General features: G+C 39.7%; 3 protein-coding genes across 5 annotated transcripts; all 3 read right to left on the bottom strand.

Annotated features, from left to right (window-relative positions):
• Window positions 1–918: 918 nt before the first annotated feature.
• LOC145481200 (synaptotagmin-14-like) lies at window positions 919–7,697 on the bottom strand. 3 transcript variants are annotated; one of them, XM_081459627.1, is made up of 4 exons: window positions 6,164–7,697; window positions 5,906–6,077; window positions 5,486–5,678; window positions 919–4,645 (listed from the first exon to the last, which is right to left on the bottom strand). In XM_081459627.1, the coding sequence occupies exons 3-4, from the start codon at window positions 5,578–5,580 to the stop codon at window positions 3,298–3,300; spliced, it is 1,443 nt and encodes a 480-aa protein (XP_081315753.1). In that variant the 5' UTR covers window positions 5,581–5,678; window positions 5,906–6,077; window positions 6,164–7,697; the 3' UTR covers window positions 919–3,297. The 3 variants fall into 3 exon arrangements, with proteins under 3 accessions (XP_081315753.1, XP_081315752.1, XP_081315754.1); XM_081459626.1 differs by having other exon boundaries at window positions 5,906–7,697; XM_081459628.1 differs by having other exon boundaries at window positions 5,486–5,675; window positions 5,906–7,697.
• Window positions 7,698–12,906: 5,209 nt separating this feature from the next.
• On the bottom strand, window positions 12,907–16,324 carry LOC145481199 (synaptotagmin-14-like). The gene is made up of 2 exons (XM_081459625.1): window positions 14,596–16,324; window positions 12,907–13,860 (listed from the first exon to the last, which is right to left on the bottom strand). Exon 1 carries the CDS (start codon window positions 15,860–15,862, stop codon window positions 14,597–14,599), a length of 1,266 nt encoding a protein of 421 aa, XP_081315751.1. The 5' UTR covers window positions 15,863–16,324; the 3' UTR covers window positions 12,907–13,860; window position 14,596.
• A 5,076-nt stretch (window positions 16,325–21,400) lies between these two features.
• Window positions 21,401–24,436, bottom strand: LOC145481238 (uncharacterized). The gene is made up of 2 exons (XM_081459688.1): window positions 23,101–24,436; window positions 21,401–22,732 (listed from the first exon to the last, which is right to left on the bottom strand). The coding sequence occupies exon 2, from the start codon at window positions 22,652–22,654 to the stop codon at window positions 21,521–21,523; it is 1,134 nt and encodes a 377-aa protein (XP_081315814.1). The 5' UTR covers window positions 22,655–22,732; window positions 23,101–24,436; the 3' UTR covers window positions 21,401–21,520.
• Window positions 24,437–24,869: the final 433 nt, after the last annotated feature.

Below are 24,869 nucleotides of genomic sequence, written 5' to 3'. Positions count from 1 at the left end.
AGCGTTCGTTTTATTTCTTCAGATGAGACCCACGCGCATTTTCATCAGGAATTGTCGTCGTTCAGAGAGGCTAAATGTTAATTTGGAGAATTGTTATGTCTAGAATACCCCCGGTGTCTGATTTTAAGTACCAGCTGCGAATCGCAAACAATTGACATGCTGCGATTGGCTTTTGTGCAATATGCGCTGATCAAACGGCTCGCCAATATTTTAACACCCCTCCTACCATCTTCCGTTTATGTTGTCTGTCAACCAACTGCCGCTAAAAAGACAAATAAATGGTTGAAAAATTGAACAGTTGTGAAATTGTCTTGGCGTACATTTTGCAAATAATCACTGCAAATCAACCAAACGAATTTAAGCGGCGCTTGCACATTTTCCTTGCTATAGACCAGATTTCACTCCAAACAAAAGAAGGGGATAAACATTACTGTTACATAGTCTGTTATATTAATTTCATGTTAAGTTTTACCAGAAACAATAAAACTTATCGTAAACGGCAGCGCGGGGAATGTCTTAAACTGGTTTTCACATCAATAAATTATCCCTTGCTCTTCAAGAAAGATAAACTAGCTTTTAAAGCTATAGACATGAGTCTTCTTCACCTTGAATGTTGAGCAAGGCACAGTACAATAATTTAATTTCATTTAAATGCTTTTAGCTTTAATTCTCTTACCTAATGATTTCCATGTGAACGAAACCTTAAATCAAAAAAGGCAACCCCTTTTAGAAATGCCACCTAACTTCAAGTAAACGATAAAAATGAAAGCAAGACTTAAGAACGTTTCGACGAATTTATGCAAAAAAAAGGTAAAACAAGTTCGAAAACGTAATCTTTACCGAATGAGCTAGCTTTTTTATTCGGGAAAGATCAATCAACAATGACAGAAAAATTTTACAAAATGTGTATATGTGAGTCAAGAGTTTTTGTTCTCGTTTATCGCCACAGTAAATTTCTTACATGAAGAAAATCTATGGTAATGCTTGATTTTCATGGTTTCGTGTGATCGATCGACGGCCATTAATAAATTTTGGAGACAACCTAACAGCACTCCACTTATTTCGACAAGATAATTCATTAAAAGAAAGAAAAAATTGCATCGCTATCAAAAATGTTCCTTTTTATCATAAAAGGGCGATAGATCACTGCGGACATAATGGTGTTTCGTTTCAGTGCACTTTTATCAAAGTGTTTTGAGATTTTCACTGATTTTCACTGGATCGCTGATAAAATCAAAGATTGATTCAGCCACAAAGTTATGTCTAAAATGGCCCGCTAGCAGACATTTTCTAATTTTAATCGTTAACAAGCAGCTAAATTGGAATCTACGATTAAGCAGCTGTCATCAAGTCAACTCAAACGAGTGCCGGATTAAAATTCATGCAAGGTTCTCTTTAAAATTTCTCGAGGTAACAATCCTAGATTCTGCTAACTTTTGGGTCAGTAAGATGATATGGACAATCGCAGTGTCTATTTTTTTCAGCGCTTAAGAAATGTTTCTGGAAAACACTGACTTTGTTGGAATGAAAACGAATTCCAGCCACAAGGTCACTTAAGACCTATTGTGATGGCGGCTTCACATACTTGAGATAAATGCAGTACACATTCTTTCGATGTATTTTAAATAAACTCCGACTAAACAAAAGGAAGCTTTTTGCTCAAGGAATGTTACAATGCAACATTTCACAGGAATTCGCTGCTTTTGATTTTCCCAAAATGTTGCTTAACCGTAGCATGATAAGATCTCATTTGAGTTCCCTGGAAAGTCATTATGTCTCAGTAACCTTCTATGCTCTGTTCAGTTGAAATTAAATATCATGCAAGTTACCCTTGAGTCAAAAATGGAAAATCGAAGAAAATTTACTGGTTATAACTGATGCTTGAATCACGTCCGACTCAACCTTAAAATATTAGCGCCATGTTGTTATTATATATTTGTTGTCTGAACTTAAATAGCGACCCATGCACACCAGTTCGTTAGATACTATTCTTCCCCGTTGTCGGAACGAGTCCTGGGGGATCATAACCAAGTCGAAAACATGCGGTATGCATGGGGAACACTGATAAATGACTAAATACTAAACATCAATTAATCCTGGCACGGTATTGCAATATACCATGAACTATCTCTGGAGTCTAGTGTGAGCAACAGCTCAAAATGTATCCAAACACGATTCAAGCAACGCAAAGATACACATAACGCATAAACATTGAGTGAGTGTGTACAAGGATAAAATGGAGCAAAATTATCGATATCTAATGTCAATACATTAAAAACAAAACAAATGTAGAGAATTCAATTCAGAATTGTGATATGCCGACTATGAACCACAAGAAAGAATGGAAATAAGTAAGGGGTATGCACAAAAGTTACATGAGGCTTAGAACTACAATGAATAAATCAAGGCTCTTTGAACGTTTTGCTTTTTTATCAAGGTTAGGATAATCGAACGAACTCACAGATTTTATCAAAGTTGTCAGTTTGTATACTACCAGCCCTGCTGCATCAAACGCAAAATATTTTTTCTTCAAGTTTAAAATAAGTAAAACGTTCTCGTGTTTAAAAAGCAACAATCAACATTAAAGCTACAAAGCGAGCGTCGATCTACTTAAAACTCGCATCTGTTAAAAATCGTTGCTGTAGAAATGTTCTCTACATTTTAAAATGGCTGCCGTTTCTATTTATGCTTCTGTCGGCATAAAAATTCTTAAATTCTATTTGGAATAAGAACTAGAAGCAACTTAGTCGCGGTATTTTCATCACAGTTACTAAATATGAAAAGGTGTGGTTGCGGGTTAGTTAGGGTGCGGCTGTAAACCACGAAACTCCATCATTCGACCGTGCATTTAAAACAAGATGAGAAATATATATCCACCAGACGGGCACGGAAATCTTTGTACCCAAAATCATTAGCTATGTATAAAGCCAAAGTCAATTTACGCGTGGTTTGGTTTTAATTTGTCAACTCTATGTATACACACTCAATAACTACTATGGACAAACGTATTAACACCTTGTGTCCGGAATACACCCTTTTTGGGGTTTAAAAATAATTGTACAAAATTGCTTTATCTCGGGTTTATTTAGCCAAGACGACTAACATTGCTTAAGCTATTCCGCTTACAATGAATCGAGGTCAACAACACTTTGGAAAATATAACAAAAAATCTAATCCATTACAATGTGAACCAAGCTGGGTCTGTTTTGAAATGTTTTGCCCTGTTTTGGAAATCTATTTCTTGTAAAACGTTTTAGATAAAATGTTCTGGCTAGTTTTGATTTAGTCTATTGTTTTCTACATCTCGTTAATTCTGTGCCATGCCACAATGGATTTTTCTTTCCTTCGCGTCATTTCGTACCAATGCCGTAATTCCTCCTCGCTGCTGTAGTTTTGTCCGAGTGAGACTCTTCCAACTCGATGTTTTTTTAAAGCCAGTGTACGAGCTGTTATGCTCGTCACAGTCAACAAAACAGTGACAGCGTTTAGTTCATGCTCGGGTACATGAAACAGGAACATCTCGTTGTACTCTGGATCTATCATGTGCCTTCTTGGTGTGGTTTTACTTTTGCTGATAAGCTCACCAGTGCTTTTAACGACTCGTACACCAACATAAGTTTCACGTGCTTTCGAATCAGTTAACATTCCCAAGTTTCTCGTCTTGATCACTTCCAGAAGGAGTTTTCCCGTAAGAGGGCGGTATTCCAAAGACAGTAAAATTTCGGGTCTGTCTTCTTCGGAGATCGCCAGTTCCCCTTCGTACATGATCGCTCCCGAAGCTGCTTCGGGAACATACGAACCCGGTGGCTGCAAATCCACCGAAGCAGGTATCATTTCTGAATCTAGATCCACCGATCGGAGCCGAAGAGTTCCTTCGCCTAATAAGTGCTTGGAACCCATAGCGCCTTGCTCGTAAAGGCGAAATCTAAGCGACATATCCTTAATCTTGTCTTTAGGATACAAATACATTGCCATGGGCTCGTTAAAATCCCTGGGTTTTGTTCGAAAACTTTGCCGTTTTCCCGGCAACAGCATGACGCTGACTTCTAACAAAGAAGTATCTCTTTGATGATACGGTGGAAATTCTATTTTTGTAACAGTTACAGAGAGCTTGGCTGTGTGCATTGTGAAGTCTAGAACGACATGGAGCCGACCCACACCGCGCACATTTGAGTCCATATTCCACTCAGACACAGTACTCGAGCTCGAAATCCTCTTCGATGGCGTCCCGCCAAATGTCCGTGGAGTCTCACTTCGACTCCTCGCAGGAAGGCTTCCAAATTCTCTTCGAGCTGCGCTTCCTCGTACCGTTTCGTCGTCCGACACAATGCTGCTGGTTTCTACGTTCTGCTTGGTGCGAGCAACAACATTGGGTGCAGATCTTCCATTAGTTAAACCGCTCAGTCCGTAACTTGGGGCAGTTGCCAGTGTGTTCCTGCGTCTAATTCCTCCTCCTATGTTAGGGACTTGCAACGCCAAAGCGCCCGCGCTCGAGTCTTGCTTTGATTTAGAAGGTAACGGTAGGGAACTATTTCTTGTGAAGAACGCAGAAGTATTTTCCTCCTCATCATCGTCTAAATACTCGGCATCCCTCTCGTCATAATCTCCTTCGTCTTCCGCCGTTCTTGCTTCGCCAGGAGCTTGCCTAAAATGTAGACAACAGCGAAACAATGGCAAAGGACGTATAAAAAATTTAACAGGGGATACATTCATATCAGAAGCCTCAATTACGCGGCATTAACAAAACAGTCCCCAGGTAGATTTCTTGGCACAAATACCAGAGTTGCTACATCTTTGTCTGCTAAACTCTTAATTCCTTAGTTCTGTTTATTTGCTAGCACCGTTTCGCTACCCTTATTGGTTCGCAACTCATTTAAGATGCTCTGATGTACCTACAAAATTAAAATATTTGCCCAGTCAATTATGTATGTTTTTCACGTATTGCGTTCGTTCGTTTGACGATATTTCGATAAACCCATTCTTTTCGCGCGTGAATTTCAAATGAGGTTTCGCCTTCTAGTAAATCGAATTGCTGTTTCTCCTTTTTTCTCTATTGAGAATGCTCTATTCAAGCGTATTAACTTCTTCCTATTGTCAATTTTATCTTTCCCGGTGGCTCTCTATTGACTAAAAAGCCAAAATATTCTTAAGCAATAAATTTGACTTTACAATTATCAGCAACAGCTGTATTCGTGTTTTGAAGTCAATCTCCTTGCTCGCGAGCGACCAAACCAAAACATGACAGACACTCGACTTTTAGTCATATTTCAATTATTTATTTTTGATTTTCTAGCCATCTAATTCTCAATTTTCTGCGTCTACGCACTTTATATTCAGCTCAAACCGAGAGCAAAAATTTGTTTGCTGCGGAATTTTCCAACCCCACCCTATCAACTACGCAAGTCGACAAAAAGAACGCAATTGAATATGAAAATAACCTCACAATAAAGAAATAATTTTATGCCCTACATTTCAGATTTCCTACCTATTTTCCTCTGATGATTTGTCTGTGTTTTGAGTTTCACCCTCTGGGTTAATAATGCTTCGAAAAAAGCCACCGATTTTCGATGTAAAATCCATCTGCGATGCGAGGAAACTTCGGCAGACAATTGTCCGAGGTGCGTTAGCCGTCCATCTGGTGTCGAGAATATTGGAAATGAAGACTTTTTCTCAAACTACTGAAAATATTAGAAAGAACATCAATTAAGACGCGCTCTTTTCACTTTTCGCCAACATAAACAAGATACGATTGGTCGATTAAGAACTCGGAAAAAATTAACAAAATTGCAATTCGTCGAAAGCGAAAACACAGTTAGCGATTTTCAGCTTGCCACGGATATACGATCTGGTTTTCTGAAGTATATCTAAGAACTTTTTCCGCTACAGATATGGTGATTACACTTACCGTTTGCTGAGGCAGATATCCTTGGCGAAATTCTTCAGATTATCTCTTGTGTCACTGCGTTTTTCATTATCGCGTTTCTGCTAACACAACTGAGGGACCGAAATTACTCTTGGGTTCTCGGAATTGCTACAGTCACCCACACGGAATATTTCATTTTCTTCGCATACGATCTCTGCCAAACGTAATTGAATTATTTAAATGCAAAATCTAGATGGAGTCAACATTATGTAGCTCTGACCTAAAATGACCAAATAATACCTTAGATATGTTTCTGGATCGTTTCGGAAAAGCTGTTTGGTAAATTCTCAGTTCGCTCTGTGTGAATTCAGGGCATCAAAAGTCTTATCACAAGCAACAAATTACGAAGACCCAAAATACTAGCCAACAAGCTTCGAGAAAATCAATTAATTATATACTGTTTTCCAACGCACCTGCCTTCAAATCTGTATATTTACATAAAACATTTTGGCCATAAACTCTTCACGTCGTATTTTTGAGACACAAGATTTAAATTCATTGGGTAGAGATCGTCTATTTCCAAACCAAGCCGAACCATTAATCAAAAACTCCTGCCACAACGAAAATGACACAGTTTCTTTTCGGAGCGCGCGACCGGCTATAAAATGGCTTTGTCATGTACAATTTCACTCTTGCGCAAACCAGCTTATGTTTTTTGTGGGCGATCCTTGAGTCTTTTATAACCACAGTTAGCAAATAAAAGCTCGAAAAGTCACAACTTGAAATAAGAATTGCTTTTCCTAATGTTTTGACGTTGCGGTTTTCAAATCCTTGTAAGTTTTCTTTCACGATAAGTTCATTCGTCTTTCTTTACGACGACTGTATGTTTGTATGTTTCCACAACAAAAGCGATTGTTTCGGCTTTTTACTTATAAGGAATAATTACAAACCAAGCCGCATTCATTTCAAATTCGGCACAGTGAAACGGGCCATCTGGCGCAGAAGTAAATAATTCCAAAATTAATTAACCCACCAGGGCGACGTTCACAAACCAACATGACAAAAAACATGCAAATTACGGAGCTTCCCACAAGCTAAACCTTCATGAAATGTGTTTTCCCATTCCGTCTGAGCCGCGGAAATCTCTAGGACAGCGGTTCCTACAATTGGCACTAAGCAAGACATTTAAACGAAAGGTTTTCAGGCAAAAAAAGGAGTGACATTAACCACGTTCGGGCTGAAATAACAATTATATTTGCATTAATTAGATCAAAAGAAACCAGAATAGAACCACAGACATAAATATATAAGATAAAGTAAGTACCTGAAATGATCGAGAAAACTATGAAAATTTTGAATTTTTAAAATGTAGCTGTGGTGGTTCTGTTGATGTAAGAGCCCACAATAATATATAGATTTAGGCCAGCCTAAAAGCGTAGCTCCTGGGCCGCGTTGTTCAGAGTCAAATAACCCAGGAGAAAGGTAGAATTTTGATTTCAGTTTTGTAGCTTTGCGGCGCGGTTCTCTGTATATTGTTTGGCCTTCTGTTTTGAGCTTTAATAATCACTGTATACACAAAACAAAGCAGCCAAAAAACATTTGTATAGAAAAAAAAGTTATAATTCGGTTAACTTTTAATCCTTGGTTAGCGTTAACCGGCTTCCGAACAATCCTGCCCTGTTTTCAACAAGTTAACCTGAGATGAGCCCGCAATCCAATCGAAAACCAGCACTTGGTCAGCGGTCAACTTCAAAAAAACACGCGACCTCGATAAGCTGTAAACTTGAGCCCGCGATATGGTCACATGATACTGGTCAGCGGATACCTTGTTTTGACAGGTATTGATCATAACCAGGAGGGAGAGGTCAACTTCGCTTGCGTTGCCATGCGATTGCGCGCCCGATGATCTTGGCCATTATGACGTCACTCGTGAGCCGGCCCGTGAAGTTTCAATGGCCGCTAAAGAATGACACCAGACAAGTTTTTCATCCGATAATTGCTCAAAGAATTTGAAAGAAAGCGATCAACAGACCACAAGAATAAGATAACCTGTTAATGTTGTGTGCAAAAATACTTTGGTGTTCAAAAACTAGAAGTCAGAAGGCACAAAAACATGCAAAATTTCGAGATCGCTCAATTAAAAACGCGATTGAAAAGTGGAGCTTTGCACCCGTTTCTTGGGCGATATCTCGAGAACCCAACAATGAACAACACGAACACAAAAACACGATCTTGATATGGTTTCCAACGTTCGAATAGTGATGAAAACGAATCATTTAACATGTGCATAAAAATGATCAGTGGGTTTAAACCCATTATTTTGTAGACGATAGCGTGGAGGACCCGCTGATCGATACTCGAAACCCTCGAAATATGAGAAAATGCTCCCTTGCAAAGGCATTTGAACTATCAAGTCATATACTGGGTTGGAAAGTAAATAACGTACCAAGGAATTATTTTTCTGCGCTAAATTATCCACAAAACCGTCAAAGATAACATTTTCTTCTGCGAGGCCAACCAGCTCCGAGCAGACGTGTGGATATTTCAGATGGTAATACGATATAAAATCACTCTACAGGAGACTTAGATGAAACGGATGATATTCAGAATAACACAGACCAGACCTCTTGCCAGAAAGGTGCTTCATTTCATGTCAAAATGTTCGTCAAATATGAGATCGGAGCATGATGTTTCCTCGGGCGTCCGCATGCAGTGCAAAGCTGTTTCTTCTTCCGAACTTCTGACAAGAGAGGTATCCTAAACTGGTGCTTTGGGTTCTATTAATTTTTCATTTCTCAGCATAGACTGTATAGACTGTAAAAGACAACTGCGTAGGATGTCATACAGAAAGACCTAAAAAATACAGAATCTGGTTCCAAGCAGCAAGTGAATTAAAGAGGAAAGGATATCTGAACAGGGATACTTCCTATGCTAAGTCATTAGCAATAAGAGTTAACTTAACAAAGTCATTAGCAATAAGAGTTAACTTAACAAGAAGAAACTCGTTCAGCCAAAATGACTTTTTGCCAAAACAAAGAGTTCAGTAGAAGGTTATGACAAAGCTAGAAAGATCAATATCAGGTGATCTCTTATTATAACCAAACCCCTTGGTTTCTAATAGTATCTGTCTTGACAAACTGTAATAGCTTTACTACCTCTAAGTTTGAAATGATAATCAATTCTTTTCTTTATACTTTATGCTTTTAATTTTCATCATAAATCTTATGCGAACAAAGAGAGCTCTAACAATTATTTTACACTAAGCTTAAACTGAACTACAAAGAAATGTTCTCGAGACGAGTGTCACAGAGAGGCTGTACTTGTAAACATGAACGTCAAGCCTGATTTCTCCCCAGCTCCTTCCATCCCAGGTTCCTTGTTGCTTTTTGCATTGATGAGTTTATTTTTAGCTTCAAGAGAATGATAAGTGTACATTTCCAGCAAATAACACACAGGATTGGGTTTTAAATGTTTAATTGACAGTACATTGACAATAAATAGATAGCTTTCCACGGTGGTTGCATGTATTGCCAGAAATGGGACCTGCTTGAATGGTCTTGCAAAGGTAGTGGAGGATGGTAACCTAAGGTTTAAAAAGATCAAAATAATAAGACTCCTCATAATATTCACCAGTCAAAAATTGCAGTTAATGTTTATATGACCTCCCTTCCCTCTTTGGTTTTCATATCGCCCCTAATTCTTTTCAACAGAAAATGTAAACTAAAAGACAACTTTGCTAATGAGATCCAGCACCAAGAACTCGAGTATGTATTTACCATCAAAAAATGCAATTCTCACAATTAAATGATCCAACCCCCATCCACCTTTTAAGTCACGTCCAAGCAGATACAATGCGGTAATGTACATGGAGCTAATATCACAATTTATAAAACATTAAATAGCTCATTTCCAGTACCAATGTATTGAACTGAGGTCTTCAGATTTTCACATAAATAATTTTTTTCAGCACCCTCACCTGCACAAAAAAGAAAAATAAAATTTTCTGAAGCATGTCAAACAAACTACAACAATCACTCTGCATAAAGCATTTTTGGATCCTTACTTAAAGAAAAGTTACAATATTGTTTAGGAATTAAAATAAATCAGACTTCAAATACCTTAATTGTTGATCAACAGTGCCAATTTTGTAAACATAATAAGATTCAGCAACAGGAACTCAAGGTGACCGAGTTTGGTACTCAAGTTTTGCTATGTAAGCATACATAATTGCAGCCGACAGTGAGGCCCCTTATTTGATATTAGGTAACCAAGAAAGCCCTCGCCCCAGTGACCCTAAACGAGCTAACTTTCACTGTTTTGTTGAGAAAGTGAAACACAAGCCACCCTTAGCAGCATAACCAAGGTAATGCTGGTAGGCATGATAACCTTTTTTCGTCAAAATACTGTGACTGGCCTACCTGGGGCAACTCATGGTATGAAGAAATAAAAATTAACTCACAAAACCCCACAGTGATCAAATGACTGAAAGGAAGCCAAAGGAAGAAGGATAACTGAGCACTGGAGTATAAAAAAAGGCTTAAGTAATCCTGGAAGGACCACTTCATGTCATATATTAAACACTTGATAAAGTTGCCTCAGGAGGGTCTGATAGGGTTGTCTTCAGTACCCGAGACCATATAAATGGGGCCTTGTACTCTCTCCTCCGCAGAGGCTCCCTATGAGAAATTGAATATACTCCGAACTACCAGCCTGTGGTCAAAGCAGCACGAAAGTGGCCTACGAAGAAGAGAAAAGTCTTACAACACTAGACTGCAAGCCATGGGTAAAATGTAGACTGCAGGCTTTTTAGGAATATCATATTCCCATTTTCATTTATAAAGAGATCGAGCTAACCATACACCAGCTAACCTGTGCTGTATATTTCAGGCTAAACGGAGCACAAGCTCTATATAAAGGAAATGGGAATACAATATTCTTAAGAAGTCTGCAGTCTGCATGTTATCCTCTGTCTGCATTTAAACCACCGTTGTGCAGTAGGCAGGCTTTGTCTTATTTAAATAATTAAGCTTAAGTTCTTGTTTGTGAAAGTTCTCATTTCCTTCATTGTGGATAATATTTCTGTTTGCTAGGCCCATTGCAGAATATGTGAAAAGGTTTCAGTTTTGTGAAAGAACACTCCGAGCACGAGATCGCAGATATTTCATACTCAAATGGACTGATCATTTTTACTGCTAATTCTTCAAAACCATCTTCAGATACAATGTTTTCCTATACATATAAGCTATTCTGTGACCAAGTTACACGTTTCTTTACGTTACCGATCACGTAAAAAGGGCAATTTTACAGGGCGAACAGTCAAAATTTTGCCCCACATATTTCCAACGGAGAGCGATGCCTGTAACACTTTAAATACACTTTCTGCAAGATTTTTCGGTTATAATTAAAATCTACTTACCTCTAAAGAAAGAAAAATGATAATCACTCCTTGAGATCCAAATACAATACCATTTGAAGCTGGAATGATTGGAGAAATCTGCCTCAAAAAGTTGTATCAGCGAGAGGCGACGACGCCATTTTCGAAAATTTTCTGCATTTGCGCACTTCTTTCGCCATGACGTCATAATGGCCATGATCATAGGGTCAGCCAAATCTGACGTGTTCACCTCTCCCTCCTGTCATAACATGGATGTCCAATATCAAAGAAGTACACGGTAAACCAAGACTGCATGTCTCTGTCAACCTATTATTTGGAGTATGGCGGCCATGTTGCGCGACTCCGTCGTCGTCGCCGTCGTGCGTACGCGCCCACGAGCAATACCGCTAGCCATGATGACCATGAGAAAATCAACTCATGGGTTTCCTTTTCTCTCCTATATGAGTATGGGGCTCCGCTTGGCGGCCCTTCGGGCCACCGGAGCTCCGCTATTAAGAAGAAATAATTTTGGAATCAACTGAGGACAAATTGAGAGGGCATGATAATTTCTTGTTTCAAAGAGAAATTTTTTTCACCTGATATCGGATATAAGGCTACACGTAGAAGATAAGCTTTTACTAGGTCGATTTGATTCAGTTTACAAAAATTGCAGGTTCTGAGATGCTATGGAAATCACGTTTGGGATTTGATATGTACCAGTTTCAATTCTGAGACAGTGGTCTTCAATCTCATTTTATACCAGCAGCAATCCTCGCAAGGGAAAAGCTGCCGGGCTGGCCGTGCAAAAAAATAAGACAAGATACCTCAACTACCCTCAGTCCAAAATAGGTATCGCCTTTTTAAAAAAGTAAAATTTATTGAAATACACACTAAATAGCACTTGCAAAACTTAGTACTTATACAAAATTGACAATTACCGATACACACTTTATTGATAGTTACTAAATTGTTTTGCTTGTCAAAACATCTAAATAGTAGTTGTTAAAAACGGTTTTTCTAATTTGACACGAATTTCTACACCTAACTAAATAACTAACTGACTTGGATTTAAGAATTTTGAAAATACACAGCTATACACAAGCAAACCTGATAAATTATTAGCTTCATTAGATAGCTCCAGAAAAAAAAGGTTTTGCTGTAGCCTCAGGTTAGTATATCGTTATCTCGCAAACGAAAACAAAATTTGCAAAAAGATGCATCTCTTTTCATCCCTGTCAAGAGGTTAAACAAGGCTGATTCAACTCGAATTTGAATCTTGAGGTCTGTGGCGGTATTTTATGAGTTGTTTTGGCCATGTACAACATTACCTTTAAATGTAAGAAAATCTGAAAATAGTACTTTACTAACATAGAAAAACTCCCAAAAATATCATAATGAACCATCAAGGAAGAAAGATGGTGTAGGATGGAGAAGATTACACGGATTACAGACGACGAACCTGAAAAATTTAGGCTAAGCTTTTCAAGATCCGCAAACAATGAAGTAGCTCCTTTTAGTTTGCTCCAGATAGCCGGACGACTCACCCTTTCTCTCATCTTCCACCTCACTGAGTTCCGCTCACATTAACATTTCACTAAACTGCCAAGCTTTGATTGATACATTATTAACAGAAAACAAACGCACAGATCCCCCCCCCCCCCCCCCCCGCATGAGCTCAAAATCAGTCATACGGTACGAAACTGTGTAGAAACTGCCACTGCAATGAATTCATCAGTTCACAATTTAGTGTTGTTGGGGCGCTGATGCCGATACTGGTGAAAAGTCCCTGCATATCAAGTTTAATACCCCTTCATCAGTATATAGTGGGAATAGCCGTTGAACTTTGCGTTAAACAGCTTGTACTTGTTGAACAATACTGTTTTCGTCAAAGAACTAATTTAAGTCTTTGAGGTGGCGTAAGAAATGTGAGGATCAAGTCACTGACAACTTTTAGAAACACTCCAACTCAGACTGGAATTTATGGCAGTTCAGTTCCACCCAATCCCATATTAATTTCTTTTTGCCTTGTGCTCAGGAGTGTTTCGTGTTAAAGATTTCTTTTAATTCTTAAAAAAAAAAAAAATTCCAAGATAATGCCTGTTTAACCATAAAGTCCGTTAGGAAAGTATTTACACTGATAGCGTGTCTTCAAATTATCTATAAATCGGAAAATTAGTTTTGACTGGATAACAATTCGATCACATGGAATTTTTTGGCACTTCCGTCTTTGAATGAAACAGCTAGATGTAGAAACCATTTCACATTGTTTAAAAATCTCTGATTTTCCAAATTGTTGATACTCTGAAATTTTCGGTTTTTTATTTTCCCGAATGCAAATCAATTTGATTTCCAACTTAAAATTTTCTAATTGTTTGAGATAAGATTAATGCTCTGTGTTCGTAATGTATTCATGTGTGCATACCGGTCCAATAGGAAAGGAAGTAGAAAAATATTACTATGATAATATACTCCAGATCGGAACAGAGGTGTCAGTGAGTCAGAGAGTGTGAACAAGACAATTTATGTTAAGATTATATTAAACTAATACTACGAATGTCATGTAAATTCATACTATTTCCTTTTTCCTTGCTTTACGTGGTTCCATCGAAATATTCTCCGTAAACTAAAAGAGGAGAAAATAAACAGTTTTTCAATACGATTAGGTTTTGATAAGAATTCTCTAAGGCTAAGATACGCCCATCTGTTAGGAAATAGATCTAAGTTCGCCATGTTTTCAATGTCTGGAAGACAGCTAGCGCTATTAGAACTTCAGTCGCTTGCAGTTTTACCATTTGTAAACCCCAGACAAAACTATCACTGATAAAAAATTTACCGACGTGTAATTTAGTTTCAGTGAGTGAAAAATTAAGAGGAGTGCATGCACGCTCTCTTCAGAGACTGCTTTCAAAGTTCCACACCTTGTAAACTAGAAGGTTTTTTGACAAAAACTGCATTCCATTTAATAGGGGGCTCAGCGAAGTACTGTCCAAAGATAGTGAACGCAGAAAACCAGTAAACCTTTGTTGTTAATAGGCCGGAAAATCTTTCCCTTGGTTTGAAGCAACTAGAAAAAAATAAAACTTCAAGCAACAGAAACTATAGTTCCAGACAAATCTATTCTTGCAGGCTTCAAACATTTTAGCTAGTACTTTTTTTTTCTTTATACATAAATATTAAACATGTTACGTATATACCCACGCATTTCAGAATTAACAAACAAAACAGAATAAGAATATGACTGTTATCAGACACGTGAAATATGCATGAAATAGGCCTAAAACTGGATTTTTTTAATGCACTTAGTAATGATTACAGCAGATAAGTCAACAAACAAATATAACGACTCATCTAAACTTACCTCATTTGAACAGTGGATGCCATTGCGTGACCACTCTCTCGGAGCCTCTCACGGCGTCATTCCAGTGATTCTCTTGTTGATGACTGCTTGACTGTTTGCCGAAGCAAACCTCTCCGATGTTTTCTCTTTTTCCTCGCCTCTCCGTCATGCGGTACAGAGTGAAAATCACTGCGATGCTGGCCAGCTTCTCATACGTCACGCGGAACATGAACATCTCATTAAATTCGGCATCGATGACATGTTTCTTGAGGGAGGTTCGACATACTCGTAAAACTTGGTTGTTATCGCCAATCAGCTTCATTTCGACGGCGATGTCTTGCGGCTTGGAGTTACTCAGAAGCCCGAGATTGCGGGTTTTGATAACTTCAGTGATCAATTTCCTCGTCAGCGCGCGGTACTCCAGAGAAAGTAGGATTTCCGGCTTGCTGTCTTCCACGGGCGTTTGCCCGCTCTCACCCGTGACAGACGCGATGTAGCGGGAATCAATGGCGTAGGTTTCAGGAATGTTCAGATCAAGGGCGATTTTGACCGCTTGTGGACCAAGCTTGATCTCTCCTAGATTCACAACTCCCTGTCCAATCATATGTTTGGACATGGCGCGGTGATCGTACAAGCGAAATCGAAGAGACATCATTTTAATTTTTTCCTTTGGGGTCAAGATCATCGTGAAGGGATCTTTAAACTTCTTAGGGCGCGCGCGGAAGCTGTGTTGGTGAATTGGCAGAAGCATGCAACTCACTTCCAAATCATCCAATTTCCACTTTTGAAACGGCGGGAATTCGACGCCCAGGACGGTCAACGTCAACTTTGATGATTCAGGATCAAAGACGAACTGCATATTGATGCGTCCGCCCGTCCCGATATCCCGCGTCGTTCCCGAAGATGCGCCGTTCTCTTGCACAACTTGAATGCTCGCGGGTGCGTTGAAACTGGGATCTTCGTCGCTTCCCACAGTGGAAGGCGCTGCTGAAGCAGTGCTAGCTTCATCGTAGCTTGGTTTGTAATCATCGCTCGGTGACACGACAGGATCCGGAGGAGAAGGCTTGTATTCTAATTCCAAATCACCGCTTTTCCTTTCTACCTTTCCAGCGTCTTGCAAAGCTTCTTTCCCTTCCTCCACCGGAGCATCTTTCTGATCAGTACTAGCTGGCTCCCCATCAGGCTTTTTCTGTACTTTTGGCTTCGATTCTCCGGCAACACAACAACGGAGTATCGAGAAAATGGAGACAGACTTCTTCGATTCCTTCACCTCTTTCTTATTAGACATGACGGTTGTTCTTTCACTCAAGCGAAAAGTTCACTCACAAATCAAACTCACGGAGGAATGTCTTTGTTAATAAGCCTTCGGAAGCCTTCTTCAGCGACTATGAAAACCGTCGTGAAGTCTTCGACGAGAATTTACAAATCTTCGATTGAAACTTTGTTCACAGACGCTTCTGAGAAACAAGAGTGTTTACGACCAGTGTTGCCAAATAAACAATTCACCAGCGTTTCGTATACGTAATAGCCTGATAAATTATATCGTGCGAAATCTCGAATATAAATTTGACTTGTTAATTAGTTTAACAATCTTTGCCGCTCTTTTCTTTCGGGAATATCTCTTTTGTTTCCGATCCAGTAGGGTCTAACTTTAAAGAACTGGCGCACAATATACTTAAAATGTGTTCGTCTCTCTCTAATGAATCTTTTCTTTGCTTTGCTTTGCTTTTCTTTGATTCGATTTGTCATTCGCGTCTATTGTCCAATACCCAGGGCACAAGCATCAAGTATTTTGCAAAAGTCCAAGGCTATATTCGAATCTATCGTAATACAGTATTCTAAAAATACAGATTTATATATGTAGTATGCAACAAAATTTCATCGATGCAGGTTTAAACTGCACTTAAAAGGAAAAAATTTACTTCGGCAAGAATTTGCCCTTTCTTGTTATTTTACAAATTAAAAAGCAGCGTTGTGGAAAATTATTCCGAAATTGCGCGCTCAAACGTTAACGTTCAATTTAAATCTGCGTGGGAGTTAGCAGTGGTCATTTCAGAGTAATTTATTTTACAATTTATCAGTTGTTAGCCCGCAACTCAAAAATGAAAAATAATGAATCTGAACTGAATTAACGAAAACAGCGTGAAAACAAATAGTGCTGCACTTTTAATACTTGAACGTTGATCTTAAGTTATCTCGAGAATGCAAGTAGGCATGAATTTTTTTCACAAAGCGGGAACTCGAGGGAAAAACTGGACAAATATTTAATTAGCTCATTTTGTATAAACATAACTCGTATAGAATTCAAAACCCAAACGCTTTTAATTTGGTTTCTTTTAAGCAAACAAACTAAGATTCTGGCTACAATGAGAAACTAATTGTGAGTATTTTTTTACAGTAATACAAATGAGTCGCGTGCGTGATCGAGGGCGTTATTCGTGAACAATATTTATACGCGTAATGCGCGAAATTTGTTCAGCGCAATAACAGTTAAAAAAAGTGAGATGGGTCGCACTAAACATAACATTTGCAAGACAGGTCACCATGAATGACATTTTTGTAGCTTTTATTATTTTGTAGCATCTATTCAGCGTGCGCACATTGCGTGCTGCTTATTGACTCGGTGTGGGCAGACTTCTTACTAGTTCCTTCCCAAAACGTCGAATGACTTCCTTCCTGTATGGCAGGATGGAAATAGGGAGACAACTGTACGAGAGTTTATTGACTCGCCATAAGGGGTAAAACTCACCGAGACATAACCGACATGCCCGAATAAACCACACTGCAACGCCGCTAAAACTGTCGATAGCCTTGATCGCAACAGACCGAACAGAGCACAACTTTCTGAGTATTTCAATTATTACTCGACTGATAAACTAACGTGAAGATGTTCATTTTGAACAATCTCTGCTTTTAAAATGTTAAACAACAGACGACTTTTAAATGAAATAAACTTGTTAACAGCTGTTTCATTCGCAATGTTATCATCTCTTGGTTTCTAATCTCAAATTTGACCATCGTCGCAGTCGTCGATCGCGATCGTTTTTCAAAATGTCCCTCAGAAAATGTAATGTGCCACAGATTCTGAAGGACATAGTCACATAAGGTCTACATTGATGATGAGGCACGCAGACCAGAGTGCATACGCAACTGAAAAAAAACTATGACAACCGTTCAGCCATTTTAAAAATTGCATACATGACTGTTTGCAGTCTTCGACTTCTTTCCCTCCTCAGCAGTGCAGAAGGTTGTAAAAATAACCTGGATTGGAATAGATGACCGTTTTTAAATTGGTACTTGACAATGTCATGTAAGGTCAAAAAGCTACTTCGAACCACACTAACCATTAAACCGCTATCAACAAAAGCAAAATATGACTCAATATCAACTAACTCACGCTTTGCCTTAGGCTTTTGGGCTTGTTCCATGTACAGGGTCAAAATCCCTCTATAAGAGAACAGTGTATCTTGAATGTTTACCTGAGATTCTACCAAGGCGGAAAAATTGGCACCCTCCAGTCTGGGAAAAACGACCAAAAAACAAAATGAATTGATTAGTCACGAATGGTGTTTTTGAAGATCTTTCACACTTTATTTCTGTGAGCATGTTTTCGCCAATGACTTCGGGCTTGCTCCAATATGCATATAATACAATTACAAAATCGACTTGCTGAGGTGTACGGTTGACGTTCGAAATCGACTCAGCGTAACCACGGAATATGCGACAGACTGAACCAGCAATTCTGTCCTACTCTAATTTATCCTTTGGTTTGACTAAAAGTGGTCTCAATGTGTTAGTTAGTTTGAAATAGAGCGATGTAGCAGCTTTCGTGAGGTCTCACATAAATGGCTCGATACCCTTTCAAGGACCAATAGAACAAACAGCAGAAACAATGCCCCTAACCCAAGGGAGACTCTCATATAAAAACGAAGGTGGTTCTCGCCGTACCTTTTAGGGGTTCAAAACGTGATTTTGGTATCTCTTAGGGCATTCAACCTCAAAAGGTCCACAGCCGGAGCTTTAGCGTTACCTTCTGGGGTCTTGAGCCGGAATGAAAATATGACAGGAGATAATGTGTTGTTTTAGAATTGGTACCTCTTAGCGATGAAAACATTTCAAGCCACGCCCACAAAACAGGATCATGGTACCTCTTAGGGGTCCTTTTCAAAATTTCCGACGAACATCCCCATCCTTTATATACGGGAGTCCCCCACGGGGCCCCTACCCCTAAAAACATAACAGCTGCTACAATAATAAAACAACAGCAGCTTATGAGGATTGCTACATTTTTGTTGAAGTTAAATACACCATCACTATCCCATATTATCATTTAAACACTCTTCTAAAGTATTGTCCAATCTGATTAACCAATGATTTTTAAGCCTTTTCTGACGTGTTGTCTCCTCTCTGTCTTAAGTCACCTATAGAGCTCTAGGACATCTCAGCTCTGTTCAACAAGGCTCTCACAACACTTCAGCGAGGTGATTGTCAATCTGCGTAAGACACTCCACCCTTCTAGTGAGCTACCACCCCGCTTTTATGGTCCTAAAAAAGTCCATTAGGCGAACATGCCCCTCACACCCATCGTGAGTTCCATAAAGACTATATGCTACGCATGCGCGCGCCACTATGCAGTAGTTCTGTCTTCTCCATAATTCAACACAGAGAAAGGGAACAAGAAACATCATTCCCACCCACCAATGAAGACAGCCAGCCCAGTAATGAAAAGCTCACCAAGTTTCCCTGTAGCCATAATCCTGACTCGTCCCCAGTCGTCTCCATATAACACGCGGTACGGTGTAAGGTGAGATAGTGGTGACAACGGGCAACTCATCTCAATTTGCGCTCCCCCCTCACCCCGTGCTGCGCGCGATATGAAGTTGTATGAAGACGACTGGGGACGAGTCAGGCTAAACCCTACAAAAAGGACTCTCAAAAGAATCCAGGAGAGTGAATCATAAAGGATATGGGCATATTCCAAACCAAAATTCATATCTTTCATTCGTTTACGTCTTACTTTCACACTTACACGACCTAAACGCTTGAATTACGTAAACGCATATTTCCGTAGATGCTACCTAAAGTGACCATATTTAAATTTGTGAACGGAGAACTGTCTCCGTATACGCATTTTGTGAGGCCAGCCCAGCTTAAACTTATTAACTAATAGGAATCTGGCGACAACTGATCCAGAAAGTTTTGAGAGACTGGTTTAGCACGTGTAGGAAACCAGGGTTTGCTATGACCGGCCAATGGATTCCAAAGGCAATTATAAACCAATCACAGCTCATGTTATTTGCCTAAATTATTTCAGTAATCCCAGTGCTAAAAGATCGTACTTCCGGTCAGTTCCCGAAGTTTCGGAAGTGGCGCCAGAATCCCATAACAATTTACCTATGTGTAGAAAGCGTGAAAATGTAAAACAAAGTTATCCATGATGTTTCCTTGCATATCGCTTTAAAAAATAATAATAAAAAATAAAAACCTCCCAACAATAACAAAAACTTCACACACTGTATTTTGCGCAGTCATGTATAGGATATAGGACCGTAATGCGTGCATGTACCCGCATGAAGCAGAGCCCATTGTGTGAGTTAATGTACCCATAAAATTGGCTGGATATTAGCTAAGTTCCTATCCTCTTTGTGATGCAAAAGTGTTCTTTTCATTTCTCTAATATTTCATTTTGAGTCTCCCTTGCCATTTGTTTAATTGTTTATAGACCTTTAAAGAAATACACAATTTGGCGGTAAAGACCAGAACGGGTGGAAAGGATTTCTAGAGTATTCCGAAGTAACGAACTGATATGGCCAGCAGTCAACGCTGGCTACATTCTCGTTCACTTACAGACCGTCAGAGATTTTAACAAAGGGAATTTAAAGCGGAAGCAAAATTCTGGCCGGGAGCGGCTTTCATATCAGTTCCGTCATGGAGGACTTCACTGAAAAGTCTACTGAAGGTCTGCAGTCGCTCTAATCGAACAGTGTTAGGTAAAGACCAACCAGTTCACGTTTTCGGGAAGAACACCAGCACTGAATTAGTGGGAATCTTAGCCTAAGGATCGAGCCAATAACATCGTATGTTTCTAGAGCCATCTTTTCCTCGTGTCTCAGGCTAAAAGGCACAGATGGCTCCGGGGAAGAGAGTGGGTTGGTTGTTATTAAAGAGCTTAGCTTTAATTACGCGGTGTGATGACATGGAAACATGAAAAACAAATAAAAAATCTCAAGACACTCAAAACACTCAAAACTCTAACATACTCAAGAATTAACTGCTGAACATCAATTTGATGTGGCATGTTAACTTAATTGGCTCTTTATTGCAGTTAATTTGCTAAAAACTCTTTTTTATTTACTATCACTAAAGTCGGCATGCAAATACAATTTGTCATCAAGAACTCCTGTTTTTAGATTGTCTTTTTGTATGGTCTTAGGCTTTTTACAGCGGTATACCAGCAGGTTTTTTTATATAATGATCCATCTGACTGACAGAACTAATAAATATTGTTAAATATTGTTCAAGTAATAAATAATGACGCTTATATTGCCCGCATCAAAACTTGGAATGTGCTGATGACATCAAACACATCATGAGCAGCCTACAGATATACAGGCCGCAAACTATTCCAGAACTAAACATTTTCATCGCTAGATTGCTTTAAAAGCGACCTAATGGGCATGACCTTTGCCATTTGTTCATTGGCTAAGAATCTGTCATACAGTTTGTTCCGTTTATTTGTTTTCTATGATTTGATGCATCAAAAACAAACATTTTTGCGCTTATTTATGCAAGTCCTTTGATACAATATCAATATGGTGTAACGGATTGTTTTCGAACCAAGCGATGTTTTATGCTTGTAGGAAATGGTCATAAATGTCGTGGGTTTTCTGACCTCCTACCTAATGTGTTTATACACCGCTGGTATGTACGCGCTGCAGACCTATCTTTATACGTAGGTTTTGCTGACGGGTTCCGGAGCTGGGCTTGAGCTCGTCATTTGATTGGTTCCCGATCTCGGGCGTTCTTCGTTATTTCCCGCGCTGATCTGAACCGTGCGCGCCATACAACAACACCAGCAAGAACCAGACAAGCACTTCTTGGGCGGTTTAACCGGAGACACGGCGTATAGCACGGTCAAGGCGAGCGCGAACTCCGTCAAACGAAACAAAGTCTCGTGAATAAACCAAGGCCATGGCTCCACGATCTTTTCACGCACAAAATGATACTCTATGACTTCTACTAAATCGTATATTTTTAACGCGAATAGTGCGATACAGAAGAATATTGTTAGTGCGGTAATGATGAACACTTTCCGCACAGCTTTTGTGTTGAAGGACGCGCGCTGGCGTCGGCGCGGAGTGTAAGTGGACGAAGCCGCGTAATTTTCCATGGCCCTCTTGTGCTTGTTGTTTTCGCGAAAAACCCTGCAACCACTGCGAGTGATTCGAACACCCGTGAAGAGAGTCATGGAGAGCAAATAAGCGGTGCAAACCATGTACAACGCAGACGTGCTTTCAACTAAGGCTGTGACTACGTCTGCGATGATAACGACGCTAAAGTGTCCGACGATTACCAGAACTAGGAAACGTATTTTTCGCAGCTTAGAGTACGTCAGAGGCGTGGTCTTAACGCTTGCCGTGAAAGTAATCTGGATCAGAGCAAACGCCGCCATGAAACAGGGAAAGCCCAGACCAAAAATAATTCGATGAACGTACAGAGGAATGACTATATCGGCCTTGTTGACGTTTGTTGTTATCTCATACGGAAAAAGGACGAGCGCTAGGGCTCGAGTGATTCCCAGGACTATAACTAATGAATGTACAGCATAAGATACATTTCGAGACACCTTTTCTCTCTGTCGCCGCCTTTTGGAAGCTTCGAAAAGCCGTATAGTGGAATATAAAGCGATTCCCAGGAATAGCACCACGAATGATATCCAATGAAGTTCCCATGCCCATTTGAAAATCTCTTTCGCTTCTTGCCAGTTGGGCACAGGTTCCGAGTTCAGAGGCTCTCTTTTCCTTCCATACCCAGCTGGGTTAATGTCGCTCATATTTCCCGTTGTATTATTCACCATCATATCAAAATTGTTTCTCCAAGGAGCGGTGCTTTCAATGCAAGTTATTTACACGAAGCCACATAATGTGGAAACAGCCCACTAGAGACAAAACAAAGTAGAACTCAATGAATAATTTTACCAAGAAGCTAATGTAACTCACAATGCTGTTTATGTACTAGTTAGCTACCGGTAATTTCTCCTAACTGCGATGCACTTGAATTGGCTGAAACGAAGACACTAGTTATAATGGAGGCGAAATATTTCTCGATTATGCGGTGGAAAAGCCTTTTGGTAGAAGAGATAAACTCTTTCGCGTAGACGCCGTTAAATGTGCAAACTAGGTCTGTATTAAGTCTTTATCAGTTAAAAACGGAATGGCAAATTGAGAGCCATTATTTAAAGACCGAGGAAGTACTCGGCGAGGATGGTTCAGATAAGAACGAAAAACACAAAAAGAAACATCGTACCTCAAAATCAGCAACACTGGAAACTTCCAAGCTCCAGGCAGGAACACTTCTGAGATTGATTTTACTTGGTTGGTTTAAGTCTTTTGGTTTATATCTCTGGATATGACGTCCAAAGGGACTTGAAAACTCGTGAGCTGCTGAAAAATATTGCCGCTTCACCATAGGAAAATAACTCATTTAACCATCGGTAATTTTCTCATGACCTAATATCCAGGAATATTGGCCTAGCACTGTTTGCGTCGACGAAGGTTTGAAGTGTGCTAACAATAAGCACAAATTATCTCCTAATTACTCAGCCTTAATGCTTTTGAAGAGCGCTGGAGGAAGAGATAGCATCGAGAGAAATTTCGAGCACCTGATTAGAAAACAGTAGTCAACAAAGGTTTTAAAATGTAGTATTTGGAATTACCGACGAAGTCACGCGATGCAGATTTGTGGGTAACAACACTGCTTAGACAAAATATTGTGTTTATTAATATTTTATTACTTCCCTTCGGTTCCTGTGAAATAATTGCTCTGTTTACACCTTGTTTACAGGCTTTGTTGCCTTGGTGGTGATGATAGCAGAAAAGAGGTGGACGGGGGAGGGAGGGGGGAATAACTTGTCAATTACTGACACAGTCTTGACAGGTTGTAATCTTGGGCGCTTATCATTTGTCAGAAAGAACTTGTTGGGATGACAGATGAATAAAGGTCAGGGTTTTTCTAAAATCAGCAAACCAACAGAACGAGATGGCGCTTACCATTTGCATTTCGATTTCTCGTAATTGTTTTCGGCTGATAAGAGACTGGAAACTGGAAAATTTACCAAATGGTAAGGAAATTTCCGTCGTTCTGTTCCGTACGGAAAAAGAGGACTACCTCTGGCTACAATTTCCGAACGGATTTCTGTTCCTTTTGACTTTCAACCGAAATTTCCGGATTTTTTTGCTAAATGGTGAGCACCCTTTGTTCCCATTTCTCCCATTTCTCGTTCTTGTGGGCCCACGAAAGATTTCGGAACGAGATTAGATGAGATTACAGAATGTTGGGGGTCGTAGGTTTTAGAGACAAGGTCAGACGCATACGGACAGAAGTTTTGGATTCGGAAGAACTATTAGTGTAAACCGTTCAGGCGCAGCTGCTTTGAAAATGACGATTTGATATGTGGCCTCTTCAACCAAACACGCCACCCTTCCCTCTCCTCCCCCGGCCTTTTGCCACCTCCTTGGGGGGGAGGGGGCGCGCGGACAGGGCGGAAAACGGCGAGAGGAAAAATGTGAGAGGGGCGTGAGAAAGATCCCAGCTTGAAACCCACCGCCTTCTCCTCCTCATCCTCCTCCTCTCCACCCCCCCCCCCCCCGTTATAATCAACAACCTACTTATCAGCTAGTTATTGATTGATTGATTACCATTCCCACCCTGTAAACAGACGGAGTATGTAGTAGAAAACGCAACTGAACACATCAAGTTTTGCGTGGAAGAGGCAGCTAAATAGAAAAGGCTTAGTTTTAGCTCGTTTTGCCGCGCAGTCAACGTGAAGAAGTTGATTTTAGTTCGCAAAACATTTTACAAGGGTTCGCCTCAAAACTTTAACTCAATAGTGAGGGCTTGAAGGTTAATCTTGAGTACAATTTTAACCTGATTTACGATCATCTTAAAGATTAGGACCCTAACGGTTCCAAACATCTGGAAACAGCCGTAACGGCAGATGAAAAACCTCAAATGCGCACTGAAAAATATTCGCTCTCATACAATATTTTTTTGAGTGTAGGGTGGAACGGTTGCCA

This window comes from Orbicella franksi, chromosome 3, assembly GCF_964199315.1.
Source record: "Orbicella franksi chromosome 3, jaOrbFran1.1, whole genome shotgun sequence".
NCBI lineage: Eukaryota > Metazoa > Cnidaria > Anthozoa > Scleractinia > Merulinidae > Orbicella > Orbicella franksi.
This window is presented reverse-complemented; position numbering and strand designations above follow the sequence as displayed.

Coding starts and splice junctions, on each gene's coding strand:
- LOC145481200 (XM_081459626.1), bottom strand. CDS start 5,580: ATGGATTTTACATCGAAAATCGGTGGCTTTTTTCGAAGCATTATTAAC. Junction 4,646..5,485: donor AAATCATCAGAGGAAAATAG/GTAGGAAATCTG, acceptor TCTACATTTTAG/GCAAGCTCCTGGCGAAGCAA.
- LOC145481199 (XM_081459625.1), bottom strand. CDS start 15,862: ATGTCTAATAAGAAAGAGGTGAAGGAATCGAAGAAGTCTGTCTCCATT.
- LOC145481238 (XM_081459688.1), bottom strand. CDS start 22,654: ATGATGGTGAATAATACAACGGGAAATATGAGCGACATTAACCCAGCT.